Raw genomic sequence first — 25,801 nt, 5'->3', positions numbered from 1 at the left:
TCACGCTGTGGTGCTATAATTTTTACTTACCAGTGGATGTGCGCTTGCGCAGCACACTCCCTCCTCCAGCTGATTCCGATGCGGCCTCGTAACTTCCGGTGCAGCCAAGTCTCTTCCGGGTATAGCATTCTGGCAGAACACCCTTACTAAAGGCTAATAGCATGTCAGGAGTGGTGAAAGTTCCTCTTTAAAGTAGAAAGGAATTGAATCGTAATAGAAAAGTTGCATTACTGTATGAAGTGATCAGTATTTATTCACACAGTGTGTGGTTTTCATTTAAATGGCTAATTTACATGTACTTTTCATGTTCTTAGATAAGAGAGAGGTACCCCCCACTGCTTTATGAATCTCAACAGCTTCTTGCACCACTTGGAGACTTTGAGAATCAGATGACCAACTTTTATGAGTGTCTTGAGAAACTGAGTGAAATTATCTCACTGTCGGACTTGGATTTACAGTCCACTTCTGTCTTGAAACAAAAACAGCGGGTATGTACCAGGGATCAGGTACCGAACAGTTTACAAATGATCTATTGGTCCTACTTTTGCACTGGAGTTTAATGTGTATGTAGGCCTCCCAATTCTTCCCTGGTGGTAGATGTTTGGGGCGAGAAGGTTCTGGCAGTTTAACATGTCCAGAGCTGTCTGGCTATATGTTACTCCCCCTTCCCCTTGAGAACCCATGCAGAGCATGCCTGTGGAAGGAGGCTAGCTTCACATTTGTGCTTGTATTTCCATTTTTTCTAATCTGCTATAACAACTGAAAAATTAAAACAATTTCAGTGGCAGATGTGTCACATGAGAAACAATGGTACCTGATGAACCCCATTGATTGTAATGGGGTCTGTTGAGTTTCCATCATGGTCTAGATTTTTTGCTTCTTTGATGAAATCTGTGAAGGACACGCCTAATAGAGCCTTCCATGCAGATGTGGACTCAGGGTACTTTCACACTAGCGTTTAAGTTTTCCGGTATTGAGTTCCGTCTTAGGGGCTCAATACCGGAAAAAAATGCTTCAGTTTTTGTTCCCATTCATTGTCAGTGGGGACAAAACTGCACTGAAGAGAACAGAATGCTCCAAAATGCATTCCGTTGCGTTTAGTTGCGTTCCCATACCGGAGAGCAAACTGCAGCATGTTGTATTTTGCTTTCCCTCCTGGGAAACTGATCAAGACGGATCCGTCATGACCCCCAATGCAAGTCAATGGGGTTGGATCCGTCCCCCATTGACTTTCAATGGAGTTAATGACGGATCCGTCTTGGCAATGTTAAAGATATGTTAATGATAATACCGGATCATTCATAACGGATGCAGATGGTTGTATTATCAGTAACGGAAGCGTTTTTGCTGAACCCTGCCGGATCCAGCAAAAACCCTAGTGTGAAAGTAGCCTTAGCCTGAAATGTGTGACCAGCCTCAAATGCTTGAAGTTTCATTTTGTAACAGGAGAACAACCTCATATTTTGTTTTTGTGTCATAGGAACTGTTCATGTACCAAGAGAGCTGTAAAAAGGCCTTGGTCTTAATTGAGAAGAATGGTCAAGCGGTCCACAAAGCGTTGACAATCAGTAAATCTTTACACCATTTTGACCGATCTGGCCTCCAGAAGAAAATAACAGATGCTCAGTCTGCGTTTCAGGTGATTTGCCGCACATGGCTACAACTGTGACAACTCTGTCTCAACTCTCATTTTTTTGTAGAGTTATTTTCCTTGTTTGTTGATTTTCTAGTATTTTTTTCCCCAACTTTTAACCACTTCCTCTTTTTCAATCTACACCGGTTATAAGAAATGTGTGTGAGACACAATGCAGAACGCAGAGCAATAAGGGAATCTTCCTAACGCACCCATGGGAATCTGCCTTTAAAACAAGTTGTGCTTTGTATTAAAAAGTTGTTTTTAAAAACATTGTGTGCCTCCAGTCAATTGTGTCTGTTGCAGGTTGTAAATGCGCTTCTAGAATCCTAACCTTTTCACTCATTTAGTATACTTTACACCACGTGGGGTCTCAGTTCATTCTGATAATAGGTTTAAATTATTTATTGGGCTAGAACTCTGATGCAAATCATAAACAATTAAGAAAAAATATCTAGTTTTCTATTATCTATATTAGTCAGTTATGCAAATAGCTCTGAGCTGCAGTGACGCAACTTAAAGGGCACCTGTCAGCAGATTTGTACCTATGAAAATGGCTGAGCTGTGTGTTTGGCAGCTGAAGGCATCTGTGTTGGTCCCATGTTCCTATGTGTCCGCATTGCTGAGAAATATGATGTTTTAATACAAGCAAATGAGCCTCTAGGAGCAATGGGGGCGTTGCCATTACACCTAAAGGCTCTGCTCTCTCTGCAACTGCTGCGCCCTCTGCACTTTGATTGACAATAGGAAACTAGGCAAATAGGAAACCACCACAAAAAGCTATATGTGACACCACCTTTAGACAGCCATAGCAGTGTAGATGGGAGCCTGACAATGGAAAGATATCTCACTGACTGTAGATGTCTGTATGGCCATCTTGAGGTTGGCTATTTTGTAAAGATATGACGTATTTCAATTTTTGTATTGTGAGCATAGGTTTCTAAATTAGTATTTCCATCAATTTATTTATCCATTTACAGACATTTTTGTTAGGATTATCATTTATGACATTCCTTTGTCAATTATCCCTATGCTGACAAATGATCTACACAAGGCATATATAGCGACTGTGGTTGAATGAAAATATTACTAGACTTAAAACACATTGATTATCACTATGTGTAGTCAATAGGATCACTGGAAAAGTTATGGGGGAAGGAGTTTATTAAGACCAGCATTTCCTGAGCCAGTCTTAAAGGGGTTGTCCGGGTTCAGATCTGAACCTGGACATACCCTTATTTTCACCCTTCAGCTCCCCTGAGGCTAGCATCGGAGTATCTCATGCTCCGATGTGCTCCTTTGCCCTGTGTTAGATCGCGCAGGGCACTGGCTCTTTTGTTTTCAATAACACACTGCCGGGCGGAAACTTCCGCCCGGCAGGGTGTTCAGTGACGTCACCGGCTCTGATGGGCGGGCTTAAGCGCTGCCCTAGCCGTTTTACTGGCTAGGGCAGCGCTAAATCCCACCTATCAGTGCCAGTGACATAACCGGGCTTCCTGGCAGCCCCATGGAGAGCCCCGGGACGTCACTGGAGCTCTAAAAAATGCCTTTGCCCTGCACGATTTAGCGCAGGGCAATGGAGAGCATTGGAGTATGAGCTGCTCCGATGCTCCTGTCAGGGGGGTTGCTGGGGTGAAAATGGAGGGATGTCCGGGTTCAACTCTGAACTGGGACAACCCCTCTAATGAGAAGTGTGCTGCTATAAAATGTGCCATATTTATTTTATTAAGAGGTGCAGGCTTCTGAGTAAATTTGGAGCATCTTTGAGCTGTCTGTGCTCCAGAAACAGCTATGTATTGGCGTACATTTGTGTTTTATTCTAAGTTATGATACATTTGTATGCCATGACCATGTTTTCAACAAGTGCTATGATAAAGTTGACATTTTTTTTTAACAGAAATGGGCTTATACCAAAGACAGTGACTTTTTGATGCCGGCTCATGCGGCTCGTTACATTTGCCACATGGGGTGCAAACTGAACCTAAAGCTGCCCATACACTCTCTGTTGGCTCCGTGCTTCTTCGGCCATCAGTTTTTCCTCCTCACTGGCCCATACACATAAATGCTTAACACAACTTCGTGTACATGTGTTGTGAATGGGGAGAGGGGAAAAATGCACTGTCAAATACCCCTGGCAATGGCTTATCTCCTGGGAGAACAAAGAATTGGGTATTTTTAAATTTAACATTTGGATCCTTCTGTCACCTGACTGTAATGGGAGAGTCAGGACTTTCCCATACACATAAGATAAATGAAGTGCATACTGGTAGTCCCTCACCAAACTAATCACTTCGGACACTGCTTCTAGCATTTACATACATCTACACACCAAACCAAAATGGAAGACGTTGAATCCCGTAAGTAGGACATACTTATACGTAAGATGAAATATTGCACAAATTTCATTACTATCCAGTGAATGAAACCTGAAAAGTAAACACTAAGGGCTGTTTCACACGAGCGGATGCCGTGCGTGACATCCGCCGCGTGAATGACAGCCAAGACCCGATGCGGACAGCAGAGACACGGAGCAGTAACATGATTGATAATGCTCTTTGCCTCTCTGTGAACATCACGGTGACAACTTTATCTCACTGTGATTTTGTAGTAAAAAGATCACAGAGGGGCACAGAGCATTATCAATCATGTTACTGCTCCGTATCTCTGCTATCCAAAGCGGGGCTTGGCTGTCTTTCACGCTGCGGATGACACGCACGGCATCCGCTCGTGTGAAACAGCCCTAAGGGGGTCTCTTATTAAGACCAGCATTTTAGACGCCGGTCTTAATAACCCCTATAGCTGGAGGTGGAGCTGCCAAATTTATTAAGAGGCGCTAGACTTCGGCACAAGACGGCTTCTTGCTGTTCTACATTTAGACCATTTTCCTAGGCCTAAAACAAGCGTAGAAAATGATGAATGTAACGGCCCATCCCCTTCTCCGCCCATGCCAGCCCACTTTTTTAGACCTAGCATAAGTGGAGAAAAGTCGCAGATTGCGTCGCAACTAACCTTTACGCCACAATCTGCGCCAGAAATACGTCTAATATAGATGTATTTCTGGATAGTTAAGTTAGCCCCCCCTCCAAAAAAAAATGTTGAGTCTCACAAATGTCTATAACCCATCACATTCTTCAGTATCTGAAATTAGATGCCAACATCCTTTAAGAGCTTAATGAAGAAAACCCAGAGATCACTTCATAGCTTGTAAGATCACATTGCTGCCATCCACTTACAGTTTCAGCGGTCATAATAAATCGGTTGGCTGTAGAGGACTATTGATTCATAAAATATTACCACTACAGTAGTGAATCTAATAGGAAGTGCAACATCAATATTGTTAATTTCTTGGTCTATTGTACATTTTTGTGTGGATAGTCTCACAAACTGCTGAGCAAGTACTCGGCCATTGTTCCATTTGGCAAGTTGCCAATACTTCAGGTTTCTGAAGATTATTCTTTCTATCAAGTAATCCCAGTGATGCTCATGTGCCTTCACTTCATTTTAGGGTATTTCTACATGTGTGTAACCATACCCTGTGTTCCGTTGTTATTGGGTTTTGGTTTTTGTGTTCTCAAATGGAAACATACCCTTATGCTTTGTTCTGCATTGTGTCTCATATGTATGGTAATTGGTTTCTGTTACAACCTATTTGGCTACCAAAATGTGTCCTCCTCCAATGTTCTACATGACTGTGAGATTGTTCTTTTTGTCTTGCACCATAGTGTATACACCGACCGATCAGTCAAGGCATTAAATCCAACTCCTTAATATTAAGTAGCTCTAGTGTCACCAAAACAGCTCTGACTTGTTGAGGCGCGGTTGCCACAAAACCCCTGAAGGTGTTGTATTTCTCAAACCATTCCTGAACAATTTTTGCAGGCTGCATTATCCTGCTGAAAGAGGCTACTACAGCTAGGAAGTATCTTTGCAATGAAGAAGTGTACTTGGTCTGCAACAATGTTTAGCTAGGTGGTATGTGTCAAAATAATCGCCACGTTAAGGCTACTTTCACACTAGCGTTCGGCTGTCCGCTCGTGAGCTCCGTTTGAAGGGGCTCACGAGCGGACCCGAACGCTTCCGTCCAGCCCTGATGCAGTCTGAATGGATGCGGATCCGCTCAGACTGCATCAGTCTGGCGGCGTTCAGCCTCCGCTCCGCACGCCTCCGCACGGACAGGCGGACAGCTGAACGCTGCTTGCAGCGTTCGGGTGTCCGCCTGGCCGTGCGGAGGCGTGCGGATCCGTCCAGACTTACAATGTAAGTCAATGGGGACGGATCCGTTTGAAGATGCCACAATATGGCTCAATCTTCAAGCGGATCCGTCCCCCATTGACTTTACATTGAAAGTCTGGACGGATCCGTCCGAGGCTATTTTCACACTTAGCTTTTATATCCAAATATAATGCAGAAGGATCCGTTCTGAACGGAGCCTCAGTCTGCATTATTATGATCGGATCCGTTCAGAACGGATCCGATCGAACGCTAGTGTAAAAGTAGCCTAACGCGATTGGTCAGAGCATCACACTGCCCCACAGGCTAGTCTCTTTTCCATAGTGCAGGCATACACACCCAGCCAGGTGTCCACATGATGCAAAAAAAAATGTGATTCTTCAGACCAAGCCACCTTCTTCCATTGCCACGTAGCTCAGCTTTGGTGCTGATGTTCCCATGTTAGGCGCTTACGGTAATATTAGACCGGTGTCAATATGATCATTGGTCTGCTCCTACATGGCCTCATATGCAACGATCTATGATGCACTACAGGTGAAACCCATTAAATTAGAATAACGTGGAAAGTTCATTTACTTCAGTAATGCAACTTAAAGGTGAAACTAACATATGAGATAGACTCATTACATGCAAAGCGAGATATTTATTTGTTATCATTTGGATGATTATGGCTTACAGCTTATGAAACCCCAAAGTCACAATTTTGAGGTACCCTTTGCTCAGGGGGTATGGATTAATTAGCTGACTAGAGTGTGGCACTTTGAGATCAGAATATTGAACCTCTTCACAAAATTCAAATCTTAAGCTGCATTATGCAATTCCATTTAAGTTGCATTACTGAAATAAATGAACTTTTGCACGATATTCTTATTTTTCAAGTTTCACCTGTATATATTTTGGCACCTTACTGCATCAATAATCCTTCAGTGCCCATGATTGTGTGCCAACCTTGTCATTCCTTTTTCCACTTTTGCTGGGTACTAACCCCTGCATCAGCGGAAGAATGCCGCACAAGGCCCGCTGTAATTGCACTCACCCAGTCATCACAATTTGGTCCTTGTCTAATCATCCAGACACTTATGTTTGCACATCATTTTTACTGCTTTCAACATGTCAACTTCAAAGTCATTTGCGACCTAATGTATCACATCCCTTAACAGGTGCTCTTGGAACAAGGTAAGGCTACTTTCACACCAGCGTTTTTGCCGGATCTGTCATGGATCAGCAAAACCGCTTTTGTTCTGATAATACAACCGCCTGTATCCGTTATGAATGGATCCGGTTGTATTATCTTTAACATAGCTAAGATGGATCCGTCATGAAGACCATTGAAAGTCAATGGGGGATAGATCCTTTTTCTATTGTGTCAGAGAAAACTGATCCGTCCCCATTGACTTACATTGTGCTCCATTGCGCACCACTAAAATCACCTCTCCATTGTGTCTGTAAAAATCAATCACATTGCAGCTTTCATATCTGGAGAGCAATCATATAAATAAAAGCTGCAGTCTGATTGGTTGCTATGTATATGAAGGCAAGTTTTATTTTTTTGTCATGGAGGCCCTATCGAACCTAGTTCTCGACTTCTAAAAAGTGCTATCTATGTGTAAATTAAGCATCACACTTGGTTGATTGACTAAGGCTAGTTTCATACTAGCGGTAAAGAGATCAAACAGGCTCTCTTGCTAGATGCTGCCTAAATACCTGCCGGTCCCATTAAGTATAATGGGGACCAGTGGAGATCTGGCTGCAACCCGGAAAATATGCAGATTCTCGACTGCACAATTTTTTCCCCCGCAAAAATCTTGGCATGTTTGCCAGGTTACAGCCAGATCTCCGCCGGTTTCCATTATAGTTAGTAGGGCTGGCGGGCATCAGGTAGCATGTGGCAATGCCGGATCCAGTAAGCTCAGGCTGGCTGTTCCTTGCCGGAACAGCCTGCCGGATATCTTTAACGCTAGTGTGAAACTAGCCTAAAACAGCGTGGCTAAATCATCACGTCCCAATGTAAATCTGCTCATATGATTACACTTGGCTTTTTCAGCAGAGATTGATATTTATTTAACATGTATAGCATACCATATAGAGACCGTTCGGTGGGTGCTGTTAGATGCACTCAATTAAAGAGGTTCTCCTGGAATAAAGAAAATGAAAATACTTAATTTTGACTTTATTATAAATATATTCTCAAATACCTTTCATTATTTATAATGGCTTGTTTTGTCTTGGTAGCAATTATCAGGGGAAACAAAATGGCTGTTGTCCCATTAGTTCACACAAAACCTGTCCTGATCACACATGAGGACCACTTACTTTACAACATTGAGATAAAAAGTGCTCATGCCGCTCTACAGAGCACTAGTGAGACCTCATTTGGAGTATTGTGCTCAGTACTGGAGACCATATCTCCAGAAGGATATTGATACTTTGGAGAGAGTTCAGAGAAGAGCTACTAAACTAGTACATGGATTGCAGGATAAAACTTACCAGGAAAGATTAAAGGACCTTACCATGTATAGCTTGGAAGAAAGACGAGACAGAGGGGATATGATAGAAACTTTTAAATACATAAAGGGAATCAACAAGGTAAAAGAGGAAAGAATATTTAAAAGAAGAAAAACTGCTACAAGAGGACATAGTTTTAAATTAGAGGGGCAAAGGTTTAAAAGTAATATCAGGAAGTATTACTTCACTGAGAGAGTAGTGGATGCATGAAATAGCCTTCCTGCAGAAGTGGTATCTGCAAATACAGTGGAGGAGTTTAAGCATGCATGGGATAGGCATAAGGCCATCCTTCATATAAGATAGGGCCAGGGGCTATCCATAGTATTTAGTATATTGGGCAGACTAGATGGGCCAAATGGTTTTATCTGACGACACATTCTATGTTTCTAAGCTGCCTCCTCCTCCTACTTGTCAGGGATTATGATCCTGAATACAGATAAGAACGTTAGTTGAAAATCTAGGGAATTTAGTTCATGAGGAGACATGAAGTACAGAGAGGACAGACAGGACAGACTGGTAATGTGGGGCTGTGGTAATGGAGACTGCATACAACTGCTGCTGCTCATTAGCCACACCTCACCTCTTCTCGTGTCTCCTCATCATCTCCATTCCCACAGAGATTCACCTGTATTCAGGATCATGGTTCCTGACAAGCAGAGCAGAGAGGAGGATGTGATGAAGTAACTTGTCCTCCTGTGTGATTAGGACAGGTTTTGTGTGTACTGATAGGACGGCAGCCATTTTATTTCTCCTAATGATTGCTCCCTAGACAAAACAAGCGATTCTAAGTAATGAAAGGTATTTGTAAATATAATGAATATGTAAGTATTTTCATTTTTTTTTTATTCTTGGAAAACCCCTTTAAGCAGGTTTTTAAGGATTTTTATATTGATCTCCTATGCTCAGGATAGGTCATCAGTATCTGATTTGGCTCCGACTCCAGACACTTCCGCCAATTAGCTGTTTGAAGAGGCCGCTCTTAAGTCAGTTCTTCTGCCTCCTTACACTCAGGAACCTCAGTAATCAGATATGGATGATCTATCCTGAGAATAGGCCATCGAGATCTAAATCTCAGAAAAACCCTTTAAAGGGGTCTGTTGTGGTGACAAATTTCCTTTAATAAACATCAACTAATTATGTTTGTATAAGTAGTGCTACATAGAAACTCCCACAAACCATAATTACAAAAAGACCCGTACTTCCAATAACAAACTGACTAAAGTGAAAAGCATGTACAACATGTATGAAAACTTGGAATGAAAAGTGAAATTACGCTTTAACACAATTCACAGACTAATGGAAGGGCAATTGTTCTTTTTTTTAATAATTTGCTAAAAATTGGCAACAATATCTGCTTTGTTCAGCTATTTTAGTATAGCCTAATAAGATAGTAAGATTTTTCTGTTACATAATTGCTTAAAAGACAAGCCTAGGGTCTGTAGAGCTTAAAGCTGAGAGATTTGCATTTAATTTTCACAAACCTCCACAGTATATCATCATATTATGAGAAAGAATGAAATTAACTATTCATTTATTCCAGCAACCAGTTTTTATTTTCCATCTGCAGAAAGCAGAAAATATAATAAAATGTGAATTTATTGCAAATGTGGTAAGAAAAAAATGTGGATATCCTAGTTAAATTTTGATCGTTCAAATTCTTATTCTAAAGCTAGGCATATCAAGAGTGATATGGTGTTACTGCTGTGTGTACATTCCAATTACATTGACCATAAGTTTAAACTATGGTTGTAACATTTTTCTTTAAATCAAGAACATGGCAAAGAAAATACCAGAATGGCAGAAGAAGGTAGAGTTCAATAACAGCATGATGAAGAAGTTTGAAGAGTCAAGAAGAGAACTTGAGAAGGTTCTACAAACTGCAGAATCATACTTTAAGGAAAAAGGAAACCCTGAAGAACTTCTGAAGAAGCACACTGTAAGTAGGCTCTCACTGTACCAGTTGTATTAAAAAATATAGGGTGTCATTTACTGTTCAGAAATATGCCTATATTAGGCATATTTGTGGTGCAAATTGTGGTGCAAAAGTTATTTGCACAGCAATCTACGACTTTTCCCCGCTTATGTCTATTTTTGGCGTAGAAATTGTCTAAATGTAATCCAGCAAGGAAGCTGGCTTACATTTAGACTGACGCTGGATACGTGCATAACCTCGCCAGATCCACCACCATCTATAGGGGTTGTAAAGACCAGTGTCTAAAATGCTGGTCTTAATAAATGACCCCATACTGTATATGCACATTTTTATGGCTGCATGTCTTACCTCTACATTCATCACTGATTGTGCTCTATAAATGTGTAAGGAACATGATGATATAGAGTTGTAGATGGACATTTCACTTGTGGCAAAGGTTCAGTCTGGCACTCCTCTATGTACACAATGACACATCTAGAACTTACACACTATGGACACTTTCGGGCACAATTTTTTTATGATTGCATTTTACTCATTTTGGGTAAAAAAAAATAAAAAATCTTTCAATTATTCTTTATTAAAAATATTCAGCCGTTCTTTCACAAAGGGTAAACTGTTTGTCTAGCTGTGAGTTGCACGTTCTTTAAATTTCACTTTGTGTGGGTCATCTAATAAACCTTATTTCTAAATTACTAAAAGGTCATAAAGACTTATTTAAGCCACATTCTTATTTGTAAGAAAAGAATTGGGCTATAGTGTTTAGGAGGTCAGAGACTGGCGATAAGAAGCTGTCAGCTGAGCTGCCTGATGGGAAGCAGTTAAAATACAGAGCCTGCTACTAGAGAATCTCTAGTCTGTACAGAGAAAGGGCTCAATATTTTTAATAAAGACCAATTAAAAGCATAATTTTAGCTCAAAATGAGTACAATGCAAAAATGAAATAAAATGCCCCAAAAGGTGTCCATAGCCTTTTAACTACATTTGTCTTTTCTCATTAAATGTAACATGGCATATATACCACTATGTCACACACATACCTGTACATGGTACTTCCATACCACACACATTCATAGTACTGTTGTAGTCTAAATAGTACTGTTATAGGATCAAAGCATACATATATTACTGATACATACATACACATTACACAAACTACACATATTATATGCATATTACTTCTATCACAGCAGAGGAGAAAAAGCTGTAGTGTGCTGTGGTGGTCAGAGGCTCTCTGCAGCCTTCCTCGCCCTCCCTATTCCGTCTGTCTGACAGAACAGTTTTGATTTGGTTACAACAGCTGGTAAGAACTGTTGTAACTTAAAGGAGTACAGGCAAGAGTGGAGAGGAAGACAGGATCTGCAGACACACTCAACCTGTGCTACCCTCCACATCCCTACGTAACTGCACCTGGGACAACGTTCCCTCTGCCTCACATCCCCCCGTTGTATAATTGATATTTAGAATAGAAAGGATGTCAGCATTTTATAATATGTTCTACGTGTAAAACTTGTATCTGCTGTGAAACCCTAAATGTATAGTTATTGCTCACAGGATTTCTTCGGACAACTAGATCTGAAGGTGCTCAACACTTTCCTAAAAGCTTGTGATGAGCTGACAGATATCCTACCAGAGCAGGACCAGCAGCCATTACAAGAAACTGTCCGGAAATTACATAAACAGTGGAAGGTTTGTAGTTTAGGTTCCTTTCATCATCATCTTAGAATAATAGGCACCTAAGGAATATGTCATTCTCTGTTTTGTGTTTTTTTCTTTGTAGATATCAACCTTTATTACATCATTACACTTTCGCTGCTATTTAGACCAGTAGCCTATAAACATAAACAATGTCTGCTCTTAATCTGTAGATCACCCAGTCAGATTGTGCACAGTAGAAAGTCCACTATGTATCAATACCTGGAAACAGTAATAGATTGGGGAGATTTACTAAGGCTATTTTCACACTAGCGTTAATATTTTCCGTCATAGGGTCTCAATATCGGAAAAAAACATTTCCGTTTTGTCCCCATTTTTGTCCTCATTAATACACTTCGTTCCATTCTCATACCGGAGCGAAACCACAACATGCTGCGGTTTGCTTTCTGTCCTGGGATGCAGAGCAAAACAGATCCGTCATGACTCCCAATGCAAGTTAGTGGGGACGGATCCGTTCTCTCTGACACAATCTGTCACAATAGAAAACGGATCCGTCCCCCATTGACTTTCAGTGGAGTTCATGACAGACGCGTCTTGGCAATGTTAAAGATAATACAGCCTGATCCGTTACCGATAATACAACCATCTGCATCCGTTATGAACAGAAGTGTTTTTACTGAACCCTGCCCGATCCAGCAAAAATGCTAGTGTGAAGGTAGCCTAAGCTGAAAAACAGATGTACGTGCCTTAATGGAGATTTATCATTTGTTTTAGACCCTTTTTCCACCTCAGTAGACAGTGTCTAGAAAGGGGTGCTTAGAGACAAGCAGTGTGTTAAAATGCATCAAAACTGGCACAACCAAGAAGTGATATGGGGATGAGAAAAGTGCTTAATGGATCTAGTAAGATGTACCACATTTTACCATACAGCATGAACCACTTCCGCCTAAGTTGCCTAAGTTCCGTTTAAGTTGTCAAAATTTAAGACAGTAGTAATAAGTCTGCCCAGTTGAAGTTGGGAATAACAACAGAAAATGGACAATTAGAATTAGATATATAAGAATATTTCCAAATACTGTGGGAGAGTAATTTGCATCAGATTTATCATATGTCACATCATGTTTGATAAATTTGATGCATCTGTAAGTCTAGCTCTTCTGTCTTCAGCTGTTACTTCACTTTCTACACCCCCCCCCCCAACCTTAATGGAAAATGATTGCAGTTAATAATTCAGCCAGACAGGATACCCATGCCCAGTTTCCCATCCACTTTTCAAAACTGGAGCGACTAGTGTGAAAATGCACAATGTCACAATTCTTTAAGGACCAAAAAGTTGCATTTTGCAACATTTTGAAGCCAAAAGTACTGCAGATACTTATTTGAATATTGTTTAATGTTCTCATGAGTATTAATAATGAACTTAAGATGCAAAAACATCACAGAGAATAGACTTGTAGAATTTCCATATGTGTAGTGTCAGTAATCATCTTTAGGGATACATGGCATAAATGACTCTGTATTTGATGATTTGCATTGCAGGATTTTCAGGGTGAAGCTCCTTACCACTTACTGCGACTGAAAATTCAGCTGGAGAAGAATCGGATTAATGGCACAATTGAAGAGTGTCGTGCAGAGCTGACCAGGGAGAACAAAGTTCTACCAGTAGATGGAAGTGAAAAAGTTATTAAAGAACATCGGGTACATGTGGTTACATAGACCATGCCTACTACTGTCACATAAACTGCTGATGACAATAGCGATACAAGTCCTTCTATCTGCTTGCTCTGCATTTAGAGAAATTTACTCAAAAAAACGCTAACCAGTAATTATATAGAACACAGTTAAAACAAATATCTAAGCTCTGGGTATATACAGTATCTATATTAAGTGTTGGGAAACTGCCCAGACAGAAAATGCTGCCGGACACTATTATAGTCAATGGGGTCAGGCGGGAAGGAAGTAGTATCCTGCAATACCGGATCCAGAGAACTCCAGCAGGCTGTTCTCTACTGGAACCCTGCTGTGTGAAACTAGCCTTATTAATGTATTTGTGTTTGCACTCTGTTCCTGTATGCCTATAGCGGTATAAAACATTACACAAAATGCAAGTCCATACAAGATATAGGTATGTCTGCACTGTGTAGCATTTTAAAGGAGTTGTCTCATTTCAGCAAATGGCATTTATCACGTAGAGAAAGTTGATACAAGACACGTACTAATATATTGTGATTGTCCATATTGCCTCCTTTGCTGGCTTGATTCATTTTTCCATCACATTATACACTGCTCGTTTCCAGGGGTTATGACCACCCAGTAATCCAGCAGCAGTGGTCGTGCTTGCACACTACAGGAAAAAGTGCCAGCCTTTCTGGTGGCCGGGACCGTGGGAGTGTGCACAGGCAATTATGTGCAGCAGCTCCCGTCCTTCCCACCTCATATCTGCGCTGCAGCGGTGGTCATAACCGGTAAAAGGAATCCAGCCAGCAAAGGAGACAATATGGACAATAACAATAGATTAGTAAGTGTCTTGTATAAACTTCCTCTACATGATAAATGCCATTTGCTGAAGTGAGACAGCCCCTTTAACGGAGCACTTACATGTGTGATTTTATTTTATTTCATAAAATTTGCACCAGTTTTTATAACTGTGTCCCATATTGTGTCAGGTTTGCAACAAGATGTGATTATTCCTAAGTATCATAGGAATTATCTGTAAGGAAATGCTGTCCTTGTTTGATCACTTCTGATCAATTGTTGCCTTTGTGTAAAATAATTACATACGGTATTGATGGCATTTTTTTCATTTTTATTTTTTTTGCGGTCTACAAGGCATTTTTTGGAGAAAAAGGCTGCTACCAACTGTGTGAGAAGAGATTACGCCTTATTGAGGAGCTGTGTTTGAAACTACAAGAAAGGGACCCTTTAAAAGGAGTGTACGAAAGCACCAGAGAGCTGCTGAAAGACCTAAGAACTCAGATTGACGGCACACACCTGAAACTAATGGAGCATCCCGATAAGTGGAAAGATTTCGGGATCAGGTAGCATACTCATGTTGGAATTATTGAATTTGAAATCTGGGATGGTTTTTATTTGTACTAAAGAAATACTGGATAAAATAACTATTTAAGGAAATATATCAATAGGATTAGGTAATTATAAAAATATACTTTACTATAAAAGAGGCAATAATCCAACTTCATTAGGTGACATCATGCGTGTGATACTATCAGCAGTACCAAGTCAGAGGTCATTTTCCCTAGTGGATTTTTTCAAATTAAATTCTGTGAATTGATGGCTGTCATAGTTTGAAAAAACTGCCGCAGTCCACCATCATTTAATAAATTTTTACTTTTCTAATTTGGTTTAGAAGGTGTGAATAATCCAGCACCCATCAGATCCAGTTAAAGTTCCCATCTCAACATTTTTGGCACATCGCTAGGATATGCCGCAAATGTAAGATCGGTGCTGGTCCCACATTTATAGTATATCCTGGCTATATACCACAGATCTTGAGATAGAACAAGTTTTGCTTGTACAGTATACAAGGGGATGCTTTGATGTATGTTTCTTCTGTGGTGAATTTGCTTGTTTTCTGTGCTATTTTTTTACAAAGAGTATATAAATAGTGGAATGTACCAGAACTGATTTTGAATGTGGAACTAACTGTTCATATGCTCTTTCTTTCACTGATCCTCTAGGTTAACTAGAATAACAGATTGGCTTGTGGCAAAGGAGAGGCAGTTGAAGCAGATTAAAAATGAAGTAACAGAAGCTTCTAAATATGAACAAGTGAAAACTTCAGTGCAGGTGATACATTAACTCATTCACGTTTTCTTATTATTCAAATTTTATTGAGTTTTTGTTCTGAATTACTGGTACACAAAAACACAATAAATGAAAAAGGAAAATACAAACACAAAAAATAATTTAAGGTACCTGCACAGCAAATCTGCAGCAAAGTACACGTGTATAACATGCAGCGTTTGGTGCATAGGTGTGCACAGCCTATTGCATTAGGGTGTGCACCCTAAAGCACAAACACACGCCGCGCGCGTGTGTGTATGTATGTATATATATATATATATATATATATACACACACACAAATACACTAAGGGGTATCAGGGTAGATTATTATACAGGGGTAATATAACTAAGGGCTATCAGAGTAAATTATACAGGAGTAATATAACTGAGGAGGGCTATCAGGGACATTATACAGGGGTAATATAACTTATATTATATAAGTTATATTACCCCTTAATCATGTCGCCTGAAATAGCCCTCCTCAGTTATATTACCCCTGTATAATAATGTACCCCTAATACCCCTTAGTTTTACCCCCTGTATAATTTACCCTGATCCTTCAGTTATATTACCCCCTGTAATTTACCCTGATACCCCTCAGTTATACGGTATCATATAACTGAGGGGTATCAGGGTACATTATACAGAGGTGTAATTGAGGAGGGGTAGCAAGCAGCAGGGAACATACAGGGCAGAGTTCCAGTGGCGTAGCGTGGGTTGCCAGCACCCGGGGCAAGCCAAGTATTGCCCCCCCGCCAACCTGTGAACACGTCCCTTTTTACTAATAATGCAGTACATGTCACCTACAGTCCTATGAAACACCATAGATAACAAAGTGATAACTGAGTACAGATAATGTAGCAGATGTCACCTGCAGTCCTATGTAATACCACAGATAACACAGTGGTAACTCTGTGAGTACAGATAATGTAGTAGATGGGTGTGAGGCCCCAGAATTCAGAACACGTACAGTGTGACCTGAAGTCTGGTGGCAGGCTTCGGCAGTGTGGGCCAAATCCTATAGCCACCCCCCCCCTAAACAGATATGTGGATGGGCATTACATATAATGGTACACACTATACAGTAGAGTACAGCAGCACATACCTGTTACCTCCAGTGACATCTCCTGTCATGTAGACCTTCCTCAACGTCTTCATTCGGACATAAGACCGCCATGATACCTTCTTTCAGCCGTGACTCTGCAGAGTTTCACAGAAAAATGTTTAGATTTCTCACTTTACTATCATCCTCAGATAACAGACCTCCCCTCCACCCGTAGTGCCCATAAGTATAATGCCCTCTGTGTAATTATAATATATACTGGCCCCTCTGTGTTATTATTATTCTTAAAGGGAACCTGTCACCAGGATTTTGTGCATAGAGCTGGGGACATGGGATGCTAGATGGCCACTAGCACATCTGCAATACCCAGTCCCCAGAGCTCTCTGCGCTTTTATTGTGTTAAAGAACAGTTTTCATCCATATGCAAATGACCTGATATGAGTCCTGTATCCGGAGATGAGTCAAGCGGAAAGGAGCCCAGCACCGCCCCACGTCCTCCGAATCTCCTCCTTGCTGGCTGACGTCACAGAGCTGGAGCGCCGAAATCGCGTGATGCGTGAGCTAGCGCATGCGCAGTGTCGGCATCATGTTCATTTCCTGTACTGGCATCAGCACAGGGAACGAACTACGCATGCGCTAGCTCGTGCATGGCGAGATTTCGGCGCTCCAGCTCTGTGACGTCAGCCAGCAAGGAGGAGATTCGGAGGACGCGGGGCGGTGCTGGGCTCCTTTCCGCTTGACTCATCTCCGGATACAGGACTCATATCAGGTCATTTGCATATGGATCAAAACAGTTTTTTAACACAATAAAAGCGCAGAGAGCTATGGGGACTGGGTATTGCGGATGTGCTAGTGGCCATCTAGCAGCCCATGTCCCCAGCTCTATGCACAAAATCCTGGTGACAGGTTCCCTTTAATATTATAATGGCCCCCTCTGTATTAGGCTCCATTCACACGTCCGCAAAATGTGTCTGCATCCATTCCGCAATTGTGTGGAATGGGTGCGGGCCCATGCATTCTCTATGGGGACGGAATGGATGAGGAAAGCACACAGTGTGCTCTTCGCATCCGCATTTCCGGAGCGGCCTGCCGAACTTCCGGTCCGTGGCTCTGGAAAAAATAGAACATGTGCTATTCTTGTCCGCAGCTGTGGACAAAAATAGGCTGTTCTATGGGGGTGCCGGCCGGGTGTATTGCGGATCCGCAAAACACTACGGACGTGTGAATGGACCAGAATAGTAATAATTATGGCGCTCTTCAGCCCCTCCAGCATACAGTCCCATGTAAAATACATCACTCCATGCCTTCAGCCCCTCCAACATACAGTCCCATGTAAATAATATCACCCTTCCTCTCTTCGCTGCCTGCCTTGAGCTCCTTCAGCATACAGTCCCATGTAAAATACATCACGCCCCGCCTTCAGCCCCTCCAAAATACAGTCCCATGTAAAATACAAACCTCCCCCGGCCTTCAGCCCTTCCAGCATACAGTCCCCATGTAAAATAATATCACCCCTCCTGCCTTTAGCCCCTCCAGCATACAGTCCCATGTAAAATACATCACTCTCTCTGCACTAAATATCTGCACTACATATCGATTTCTGCATTAAAAATCTCTGCCGTGTGGTGATGACAGTTGTTAAAATCTGATCCATTTTGCTGGTGCTTTATTACCATGTGAAATCTGCACAGAAAACCTGCAGCTAGTATGCTGTGTGTGTAGTTGGCGGTAAAATGACTTGACAGTGTTGTCTACAAATACCCTGGTTTACACAGACGTTCATGGTGACTCACCCATTTTGCCAAAATCTTGTATCGTTTTAGCGCATGCCGAACGAGTCCCTATATTCATGAGCTCCTGGCTCTCACCACCTCCTGCTGTTGATTCATATAGAGTAAAACCTGTCAGTCAGAGGCAGGTGGGCGGAGAGAGCCGTGATCTCATGAATATGAGGACTCATTGGCTGTTAGAACCCAGCAGCATAAAACTGCTGACAGATTCCCTTTAATAATTGGTTTGAGATGCTTAAAATGCCAAACTACAAATGTCACCAAAAAAGGTTTTACATGGTGATATATTAATCCCGACCTTAAACCTATTTAATGCTAATTTGATCTTAACATAACATAATGCACCCTATGTGGAATGGTATCATGTTTCCATGTGCAGAGACATCACAAGTCTTAGATGGCTCTTTTGAATACAAATATTCACCTTCATCTGTGCATTGTCATTTCATAGGATATCAGACGTGATGCAAGGACACAAGAAGATGAACTTGGATACCTGAAAGACAGGCTGAGTGCACTCACTGTGGTTGCTGTTGAGACAGAAGTGAAAAAGCAAGGCAGTAATCTATCCAGAGCGTCTGCTGATCTGAAAGTCCTACTGGACTCTCTCAGTGAGGTACGTAATATGTAGAACAAGATTGGTCTTGTGGATTTAAATTGGTCTTTCTTTGGGAGTGGAATATAATAGAAAGATTTGTACCTCTTCCATGATTTGAGGTTTGGGATTGCAAATACTAATGGAAAATTGTGTATGACTCCAGATAGAGTCCTTGGGTATTTTGCTTCCATGAAGCACAACATTTTCCCTAGATGCTCAATAATCTAGAAGCATGTACCTATACATTTTTTTCTTTTAGCATGTCCCGTTTCTGAATTTTAGTAACACTAAAGAATAGAATATCCTCCAGAAACATCTATATTGGTTGGAATGGTTGGTTTAATTAACTTGCTATGGGTGGAAAAAATATATTTTTTGCTTTTTACTATATAAAAGAATGAATCTTTCGTCATATGTTTACTCTGAAAAGTGAAATACTTCTTTTCTTCATCTACAGGCTGATAAAATCCTGAGCAATGTTGGAGATTGTGTACAGTACAAGACAGAAGTCAGAAATGTGCTGAGTGAGATACTGACCAGTTCCAAGGATGTGCTGTCAGAGGCTGAGAAGATCCTGGACACAGAAAGCTTTGAGGAGGCCCAGGAGATGCTTTTTCATTATGAGGTATAAGTCAGCACGCAACATAAAAATCTTTACGTTCAAATTTTTTTTTTTACAATTCTTGTTCATCGTTAATGCTATGAAGGTTTTGTCTTGTCCTTTTATATTGATGCAATCAATAAACCAGAGTCCAGGTCCGCGCTTCAAAGGAAATAATAGTTTAGAAAACGCCTTATTAAAGGAAAGCGCAGTTTAAATCGTATCCCACGCTGAAACTTCCCCACAGGCACACGCCACACTGCTAGAAATCAGCATATAAAATCATCTGAAATATCAATGCCCTAGGGCATTAATATTTCAGATGATTTTATATGCTGATTTCTAGTGGTGCTGTTGTAAGTATAATAAAACCTTTAATCTTTGACATATTCACGGGTACTGCACTATGTTGCTGATCTTTTGAAGGGTCATCGCTGTCCTGTGAAGTTTCGGTCGGCAGTGTGGCGTGTGCCTGTGGGGAAGTTTCAGCGTGGGATACGATTTAAACTGCGCTTTCCTTTAATAAGGCGTTTTCTAAACTATATCTCCTCTGAAGCGCGGACCTGGACTCTGGTTTATTGATTGCATGTGATAAGGAGGTTGGATCGACTCCTATTTAGTTTGCGACTTTGACACATAGAACTATTTATTTTTCCTTCCTTTTATATTGATGGCTTATCCTCACTATACTCCATCAATATCTGATCAGCTTGGCTCCAACACCCTGCACCTATTACAAGTAGCTATTCGGAGGATCTTCAAAGCCAAAAGTAGGCAGCGGATCTACAAAGCTCCGTCCATTGAGTGTAGTGGACAGAGCTGGTTATTGCAGCACTGCTCCCATTGAAGTGAATGGGATGGTTTACTTCTGGCGAATATTACTAGCTCTGGGGCTGATTGGAGGGATTGTGGGCTAGGCCATCAATATCTAACAACTGGATACCACTTTCAAGAGTTCTGCAGATACAAAGCTTGGTGTCAAAGGATGCATCTTAAGCTGCAAGATCTTTTATGGATATAATTGCTATGGCAAAAGACTTACATTGAGTCATTGCAGGGAGAATGAGTGGCTACATGCAGCTATCCCTAGGTGATCGGAGGGTGTTCAATCATCTAGGCCTGTAGGGATTACTGTGGCTTCGATCTGAGATTTTGCTACAGTAGCTTACTTTTAAACTGTTTCAAGTTCAGCTAGTTTTGGGTGTCTCTGATGGGCATTGTAATAATGGTAGCTTGTTACGCTTAGCAAACGTACATGATTTCCCTCAGTAACGTTTTACTCGCTTATTTTAGAATTAAACTTTGCAAACATATTTTACTTCATTCCTCACAACATGTTCATATTCTGACAGGAAAAGATCAAGAAAATTCAATCTAAGAAGCAGGATGTACAGGTCCAAATTGCTCAGGCGAAACAGTTACAGATTGCGCAAGGATTGTCCAAAGACATTGAAGAGGACTTTACAAAGATGGAAACTGAATTGGACAAAGTGGCAACGACAATGATTAAACAGAAAGAAAGCTTAAAAGTAAGTGGCAATGCATTAGGATGTTTCACTTATATGTGATGTAGAAACCCTCTGAAAAGGGAATCAAAGCTATAGCAAAGTAGGACATGTTATCACTTGCTTATCTCTTGAGGACCTCCACCCATCACTACAACAGGTGCTGAGATGTTTTCTCTGTGTAGCAGTTCTCCAGACCAGGCGCTGTGCATGGAAAAGTGTAAAAATGCCCCAAAGGATGCCACAACCCATACATGCTAGCCATTGGTGACATTTCCAGTGGTCAGACACCCCTTCAGTCAGGAAACTACAGCATGTCCTAGCCATATGTCCTCAGTTACGATACTTCGGTCGGAGTAGCCTGCATTGTTGGCTCAAGGCCGTTACCATTGGGGTTTGATTCTTACCACCTAGCAGAAATTAATGAATGCAAACTTTTTGCCTATGTGCTTCTTAGTTATATCTATCATAATCAAGAAACTCTTTGTATATTTTCAAAGGATACAATACACAACTGGGAACAAATAGAAACTGGCAAAAAATCAATTGTGCAGGACCTGAAGCAGATGGAGTCTACGTTAGAACGACCTTTAAACTTTGAGACTTTGGAAAGTTTGTCATCCGAACTTGAGCAGGCAAAGGTAATATACTGTACAGTAATTGACTGAATTATGAATATATATGTTCGTGGCTTATTTGCAATATTTTTCAATTTGGACCTGGATGGACTTTATTGTCCTCTGTAATGTACATAGGACTTACAAGATTTGACTTTATGCTGTCTTTTCAGGAGGTGGGTAAGAGAATGGAAGATCTCTCAGTGCAAGCAGAAAACCTTGTTGAGAAATCATCTGATATTCAACTAGGAAATAACAGCAAGCGCCACCTGCAGGAGAAGACAAGATCAGTTCAAGACAATGTGAAGCATGTTAAAGAGACCCTGACTGAAAAGTATGTATGTCTTCTGGTGAATGTTCTATATGCCATTGAGAGAATTCTCACATCGTAGGGTTGCTGCATGTACTCTAATGTCCGAACTGCTGATTCCATCTCCCTCACTTTTAACCTTTTGGCGGGAGAAGTAGGGGCTTACATAACGGGAGAAACACTTTAATGATAGTTCTACTAAAGTTAGGCACTTGTTAATGTGCTATATTTCAAGCCAAATCAGGACATGAGGAAAAGTATCTCTTTTGGACCAACCTTTTGACTGAAAGAAACAAATCAGCTACTGCATCAAAACTGTACTATGTGAACAAGGCTGTGCCTCGTCATGACTGTTATTTAAATAAATCTGCATATTACAAACCAAACCAAGGGCATTTATAGTTAGTATTAGAATTGGAAAATCATCTTCGTATCTTCACGGTGGCTGTTACAAATATAAAAGCCTATTAAGAGGGTTGTCCTGGACTTACTTATTGATGACCTATTCTTGATAGACATGCAAAGAGAACTGAATTTGCTGGTTCTGCTAATTTAGACACAACACTAATGAAAGCTTATGATTAATATCACATATGCTACCGTGTCCTGGTGCCCTGGATACAGGTGCCGACCATCTCTGAACAGGAATCAAGAGTAGGGTGAAGCTTGTGACACGCAGGTCGCAGACTGTAGTACAGGACCATGTAGGCACAGGAATGATTGAGGAGACACTTAACAATGATAATCCATTTATTGACTAAAAGACCTTCTAAAACAACGAGTTTCTGGGCAATAGGGACTCTTCCTCAGGTTGCAGAAGAGACAAGTATACTTAGCTCTTCTGCAACCCAAGGAAGGGGCCGCTGAGTACAGAAACAAATCGTTCTAGAAGGTCTTTCAAACGGATTATCGTTCACAGTCCTTTGAGTGTCTCATCGATAATTCCTGTGCCTACATGGTCCAATACTGCAGTCTCCAACCCCTGTGTCACTAGCTTCACCCGGCTCTATCCTTTGGATAGGCCATCAATATCAAATCAGTGGATGTCCACTTGCCACTCTTGCTGTTCAGAAGATCCAGTGCTGGAATTACATAGTAACCAAGCCAAGCTTGATTACCGCGGATCTGCTTCCATTCAAGTGAGCGACACAGTACTGGATTTGGTGGTGGGGCTTCTGAAAACAGCTGACCGACAGGAGGGGCTGGGAGTCGGACCCCTGTTGATCTAATATTGAAGACCAGTAAGGATAAATGGCCAGATGAACATTTGTGTTATGTGCCACTTTAAGAGACTGTGCATGGCGCATCATAAAATAAGTACCATATATTTGTAAATCAAGGTAATAAACCAACCAGAATTATTTTATAAATTCTGGATGGCTGTTTCACAAACAGTAGAATTTCTCGATGGATGCTTGGAACGTGTGGGATTTCAGCCTAACAAAAGCATTGTTACGGCACCAATTTTTTTTTCTTTATTTGATCCAGTTCTGATTAGAGGGGATTCACATTTTCCGTTATAGCATTCTGTTCAAATGCGATTATAACGGAAAGCCAAACGAAACACTTTCTTTTACCATGCAAAATAATGGAAACCAGGCGCAGTGCTGCTTTACGTTTCGTTTTTTCTCTATTCAACTCCATTAGGACGGATTTAAACAGAATGCCTTTAAAGTGTTCCGTTTGGCTTTCTGTTATAGCGATTCCGTTATTTTCAGTTTTAATCGTATTTGAGCTGAATGCTATAATGGAAAGTGAAACGCTGATGTGAGTCCCCCTTAGTCTGTTCAAAATGTATTTAAGCTTTGCTTCCTGTTTTTTTTAAGCATCAGGAAAACAGAGATGGCTAAAGATACTTGGCAGAGGTTTGACCATGATTTTGCAGCACATTCCACTTGGATTTCAGAAAGAGAAAAGGAACTAAGTGATTTAGAACGGTCTGATATTTCCGCAGAACTCCAAGTCACACGCATCCAGGTAAAAGTTCACACCTTTACATACTTGAATGGGCGTTGCTTTGAAAGAAGAATAAAATGCATTTACTGTATACTGTAACCCACCAGTGTTTCCTCTTTTTATTATCAAAACAATATCATTTACAAATGGGTGTTACACTGTGTTCACACCTGCATCATCAGCTCAATCAGGGGCCTCCATCGCAGAGTCCATCACATTCATCAATAAATATAGCTCTGCATGCATCAAATCAACGGACTCCTTGATCAAACTCCGTGGATCCCTTTAAAAGTCAATGGGGTGTCCATTCGGTGACAAATCTGGCAGTGCATTTCCATTATAAATGTCATCAAATAAATACAGCAGGAAAGCTGGGAAGCTGAAATAACTTATTGTATTTTATATCCTAGACTAGGGTTTCAGTGTTGACAGTCAGCAGCTGTAAATAAAACAATGGAAACATGTATTGGCCCCAGTTTCCGGATGGTATGCTCAAGAAATATGGAATTTAGGCGAGTTGTCTGAGATTAGGACATTGATGGCCTTATCCTCTGCATAGGTCGTCAGTATCAGATCATTAAGGGTTCGAATCCCAGCACACCCGTCGATCAGCTGTTTGAGGATACTGCGGGATTCTTGTGAATGCTGCAGCCTCTTCCTAGGCTATTGACGTCACGTTCATTGGTCACATAGCCTAGGCACACCTCACTCCCTTTCATTTGAATGGGGCTGAGCTGTGATACCAAGCCAGCTGCTATACAATGAAGGGTGCTGTGCTTGGTAAGCTGCAAAGAGGCTGCAGTGCTCACCGAAGTGCCTCCTCAAACAGCTGATCATCCTGAGGATAGATCATGAAAATCAGAATCTCAGAAGCCAAACACCATATGTATCAGACATTGATGAAAATGTTCTGGCACAATTAGAATTTAAAAACTATCACAAAAAATGCTAGGTTATACTTACCTGCGAGCTGCGATGTCTGTGACCGGCCGGGCGCTCCTCCTACTGGTAAGTGACAGGTCTGTGCGGCTCATTGCTTAATGATCTGTCACTTACCAGTAGGAGGAGCTCCTGGCCGGACACAGACATCGCAGCTCGCAGGTAAGTATAATGCTTCTACAAATTGCTAAGTAACCATGGCAACCGGGACTGCAGTAGCGTCCTGGTTGCCATGGTTACTGATCAGAGCCCCAGCGATTAAACTGGGACTCCGATCGGTACTCTCCGCTGCCACCAATGATAGGGGGGGAGATTTTAATTAGGAGGGGGAGTACGTGAGAGAAGTCTCTGAGTGTGAGTGGACCTAGCGACACCAGATGCATGTCAAATTTCAGTGAGGGAGATGCAGTGGATATGCTTTTAGTTAATTTATTGAATGTACCTTAAAAAGTGATGAAAGAGGTCAAAGGAAAATCCTCTCTCCATCTCTGTGATGGATGTTTGACAAACAGGAAAAGACTGTAGGACACAGGATGTGAGCTCACAGAAGGGGAGAAATTACAGGATAAATGACATAGAAATTAATGTATTTTTCGCCCATAAAATGCACCTAGGTTTTAGAGGAGGAAAATAAGAAAACAAATATTTTTGATTAGACCTCA

At 41.2% G+C, this 25,801-nt stretch overlaps 1 protein-coding gene across 17 annotated transcripts in view; it reads left to right on the top strand.

Moving 5' to 3' along the window:
- SYNE1 (spectrin repeat containing nuclear envelope protein 1) overlaps positions 1 to 25,801 on the top strand; it is a 451,533-nt gene that overhangs the window by 173,370 nt on the left and 252,362 nt on the right. For all 17 annotated transcript variants that reach the window (XM_044288568.1, XM_044288579.1, XM_044288581.1 and 14 more), the window contains 13 exons: positions 315 to 488; positions 1,481 to 1,639; positions 10,140 to 10,304; positions 11,853 to 11,987; positions 13,494 to 13,652; positions 14,784 to 14,992; positions 15,653 to 15,761; positions 19,065 to 19,229; positions 19,669 to 19,836; positions 21,165 to 21,341; positions 21,818 to 21,958; positions 22,108 to 22,268; positions 24,071 to 24,221. In XM_044288568.1, the coding sequence (XP_044144503.1) occupies positions 315 to 488; positions 1,481 to 1,639; positions 10,140 to 10,304; positions 11,853 to 11,987; positions 13,494 to 13,652; positions 14,784 to 14,992; positions 15,653 to 15,761; positions 19,065 to 19,229; positions 19,669 to 19,836; positions 21,165 to 21,341; positions 21,818 to 21,958; positions 22,108 to 22,268; positions 24,071 to 24,221 (2,073 nt within the window). The remainder of the gene's footprint in view (positions 1 to 314; positions 489 to 1,480; positions 1,640 to 10,139; positions 10,305 to 11,852; positions 11,988 to 13,493; positions 13,653 to 14,783; positions 14,993 to 15,652; positions 15,762 to 19,064; positions 19,230 to 19,668; positions 19,837 to 21,164; positions 21,342 to 21,817; positions 21,959 to 22,107; positions 22,269 to 24,070; positions 24,222 to 25,801) is intronic.

This window comes from Bufo gargarizans, chromosome 4 (genome assembly GCF_014858855.1).
Source record: "Bufo gargarizans isolate SCDJY-AF-19 chromosome 4, ASM1485885v1, whole genome shotgun sequence".
Classification (NCBI taxonomy): Eukaryota; Metazoa; Chordata; class Amphibia; order Anura; family Bufonidae; genus Bufo; species Bufo gargarizans.
The sequence above is the reverse complement of the archived record's forward strand: the minus strand, read 5'-3'. Positions and strand labels throughout refer to the sequence as shown.